This window comes from Frankliniella occidentalis, unplaced genomic scaffold, assembly GCF_000697945.3.
Source record: "Frankliniella occidentalis isolate FOCC.00 unplaced genomic scaffold, Focc_3.1 Scaffold146, whole genome shotgun sequence".
In the NCBI taxonomy this organism is placed as follows: domain Eukaryota; kingdom Metazoa; phylum Arthropoda; class Insecta; order Thysanoptera; family Thripidae; genus Frankliniella; species Frankliniella occidentalis.
In genome coordinates, this window is record NW_026267273.1 from 117,932 (window position 1) to 121,108 (window position 3,177).

Consider the following 3,177-nt stretch of genomic DNA (forward strand, 5'->3'; position numbering starts at 1 on the left):
CTGCTCGTTATCTAAAAAAGAAAAATCAATACCTGTCTAAAATGTCTCTTAATTTTTGTGGACTGGAATTCGCAACTTTGGTATATTTTTCATATAAAATTTTCTCGTTACTCTATAGCGCTAACGTGGTATCTCTGGGCAGTTCTAGGGTGAGTACCTGGACCAGACCATTTCAACGACCGTGCCTAAGCCACTATGGCCTCCAACGATGTGACCGCCATCCTCGAGGATGACGCCGTCCAAGCTGCCGGCGTTAGCACCATCCGCATCACCACCAAGGACGAGCTGGCCGCCGCCGAGGCCGCAGTGGAGTCCGGGACAGTCGACGGCCCCGTGCAGTCACGGCGGTGGGCGCAGTACCTCGCCGCCACCACAGGTTCGGCGCGGAGCGATGCGGATAGAGAGCCTCTCCTGGTGGTTGATGGGGCTGACGAGTGCTCCTTTCGTTGCAGCGGCGTTGGTGGGCATGGCCGGGGGCACGGTGCTGGCCTGGACCTCGCCCGCGCTGCCGCTACTCGCGCAGGCCGACTCCCCCATCCATCTGACGGAGAACGAGGCCTCCTGGGTGGGCTCCGTGATGCCGCTCGGGGCCGTGCTCGGTGCGCCGCCCGCCGGCTACCTGGCGCAGAGGCTCGGCCGCAAGACGGCGGTGCTGTCGCTGTCCGTGCACTTCCTCCTGTCCTGGGCGCTCGTGCTCACGACGCACAGCGCCCTGGGCCTGTACGCGGCGCGCTTACTGGCCGGCTTCGCGCTCGGCGGCGTGTGCGTCGCCTGCCCCATCTACATCAACGAGGTGGCCGAGGACGAGGTGCGGGGCACGTGCAGCGCCATGCTCCAGGTCATGATGAACGCGGGGATGCTCTTCTCGTACGCGGTGGGCGCGGCCGAGAGCTACGTGCTGCTGGCGGCCGCCTGCGCCGCCGTGCCCGCGCTCTTCCTTGTTCTCTTCGCCTGGATGCCCGAGACCCCCGCGGCCCTGCTCAACGGCGCCGGCGGCGAGGAGGCCGCCACCCGGTCGCTGTGCTGGCTGCGGCGGTGGACGCCCGGCGTGCACAGCGCCGCCCTCGAGGCCGAGCTGGTGAAGCTGCGTCGCGCACAGGCAGTCGCCAAGGCCGAGACCACCTCCGGGGAGTCGTTGTTCGCCAGGATGCGGCGGCCCTCAGCGATCAGGGCCCTCACCGTCGCCCTGGGCCTGATCACGTAAGTCGAGCACGAAAAAAAAAATACATCTGTAGCTTAGCAATACCTAAATAAGGGCTGACTAGTTATTTGGCAATGTAGGTAAAAATTTAACTATGTTGCAAAAAAAAAAAAAATAGCTGTTGAGCGAAAACATAGCTACATTTCTAGCTACATAGATAAATAATTAGTTCTCTCTCATTTAGCTATTGGTGTTAGCTATACAGCTAATCATTTTTTTTCCTTGAATGCTTCTCCGCCCGCTCAGCGGTCAGCAGCTGAGCGGCGTGTGCGTGGTGGTCTTCCATGCCGAGACCATCTTCCGCGCAGTGGGCGGATCCATACCTCCGAGTGCGGCGACCGTCTCGGTGGGGCTGGTCCTGTTCGCCACGTCGTACATCACCACCCTGGCGGTGGACCGAGTGGGTAAGGGCATAAGGACCACGTGCTCCTCGTGACAGTCAGCAAAGGGTGCTCCCGCTGACAAAAGCGCCCTGCCGTTTGTGTTCAGACCGCCGCGTCCTCCTCATCGTCTCCGCCACCTTCATGGGCCTCTCGCTGGCCACGCTCGCGGCCTTCTTCCAGCTCCAAGCGCACCCTTCCCTGATCGACATGCAGCCCTTCGCCTGGCTGCCCGTGCTCGCCATCATGTGCGCCGTGGCGGCATTCTGCCTGGGCCTAGGGCCGCTGCCGTGGACGGTGATGGCAGAGTTGCTGCCGATGGACATCGTAGGTAAGTAACAGCTTCCTGAAGTCGGGGTGTAGGGATTCTGGGCAGCCCGTTAGGCAGAATGTGACAGTTTAATCGTCGCCTTTTACAGGGCCTGCAGGTGCTGTGGTGTCATCAGCATGCTGGACACTCTCCTTCACCACGACCAAATCTTATCAATATCTGGTCGATTATCTTGGAATGGACTCAACTTTCTGGCTATTTTCAGGGTGTTGCGGTGTGACAGTAGTTTTCGTGTTATTCTTAGTGCCAGAGACAAGAGGGAAGTCTCTCCAGGCAATACAGATTGAACTGACAAGCTAAAGCGGCTAAAGCTTTGTATTAACTCTATTTCACAATTACTAAAATATGTCGGTAGACAGGAAGTGGCTTTACACAACACTTCAAATGGCTGTGAAAGGTAATTCATTAAGACAGTCATTGCAATAAATTTTAAGCACCCCTTTAATTTTATTACAAGAGTGAGATGTACACAGATTGAAAATTAATAAACAGATATTAAACCGGTATCTAATATCTACAGATGTAAGACATGTAGATATCTAATAGATTAAGAGATTGGCCATTTTTTATGTGTATTTAAATATATCACAGAGATTCCCTTCACAAAAGGGCATATCAAACTAGTTCTCCATAGGAAACATTCAACCTCTATTAGGTTCTCTTCACCAGAGTAAGGTATCACATATTTCATCATGAAGATAAAATTTCACTTTTAGACAGTGGTGTAAAAAAGGGCAAAGCCACTCAAATTAAAATAAAAGACAGGTCATGTATAGGCTAAAAATAAAAATAAAAATGCAGCTCATTAACAAATTGGCATGACTTCAATGCCTGGCAAATTGCTAACTTCAATTATTTCATTCAGCATTCCATCAACAACAGGTTTGTAGGCGTTAAATGTTGCCTTCTCCTCATTACTTAGCTGCTCCAACTTGCACTGTACAGAAAAACCAGGGATGAAATACTCAGCCATATTAAGCCACATGAGATAAGAAGGCATAAATTTACTAACCCAATGCACCCGCATCGTCTTCTTTGACATCATCAATTCTGGAAGTACATCAATCTGCGATTTCCCTAAATAATCTTCAGTTTTCCATCGTTTCTCAGAGTGTGGACAGTCACGAGTCTCACAAGAGCAGCAATAAAAAGCTGGATATGATCTACCAGATTTCATAGCTGGCACAAAGTGTTGCCAAGAGCATGATGAAATAATCATCACACATACATTATCTGCATAATTGAATAAAATAAAATAAAATAAA

At 52.0% G+C, this 3,177-nt stretch overlaps 2 protein-coding genes across 2 annotated transcripts in view; one reads left to right on the plus strand and one right to left on the minus strand.

Annotated features, from left to right (window-relative positions):
- Positions 1-118: 118 nt before the first annotated feature.
- Positions 119-2,418, plus strand: LOC113206022 (facilitated trehalose transporter Tret1-2 homolog). The gene is made up of 5 exons (XM_052271027.1): positions 119-376; positions 453-1,200; positions 1,448-1,605; positions 1,691-1,912; positions 2,001-2,418. The coding sequence occupies exons 1-5, from the start codon at positions 196-198 to the stop codon at positions 2,210-2,212; spliced, it is 1,521 nt and encodes a 506-aa protein (XP_052126987.1). The 5' UTR covers positions 119-195; the 3' UTR covers positions 2,213-2,418.
- Positions 2,330-3,177, minus strand: part of LOC113206023 (uncharacterized) — a gene marked incomplete in the record, with an annotated part of 11,927 nt that continues 11,079 nt past the window's right edge. The window contains 2 exon segments of the mRNA XM_052271028.1: positions 2,330-2,849; positions 2,925-3,145. Coding sequence (XP_052126988.1) covers positions 2,718-2,849; positions 2,925-3,145 — 353 coding nt within the window.

Excerpts from the sequence above, each read along its gene's own strand:
- LOC113206022 (XM_052271027.1), top strand. The coding sequence starts at position 196 with ATGGCCTCCAACGATGTGACCGCCATCCTCGAGGATGACGCCGTCCAA. Across the intron at positions 377-452 it reads GTACCTCGCCGCCACCACAG|CGGCGTTGGTGGGCATGGCC; the intron begins GTTCGGCGCGGA and ends CTTTCGTTGCAG. Across the intron at positions 1,606-1,690 it reads CCTGGCGGTGGACCGAGTGG|ACCGCCGCGTCCTCCTCATC; the intron begins GTAAGGGCATAA and ends GTTTGTGTTCAG.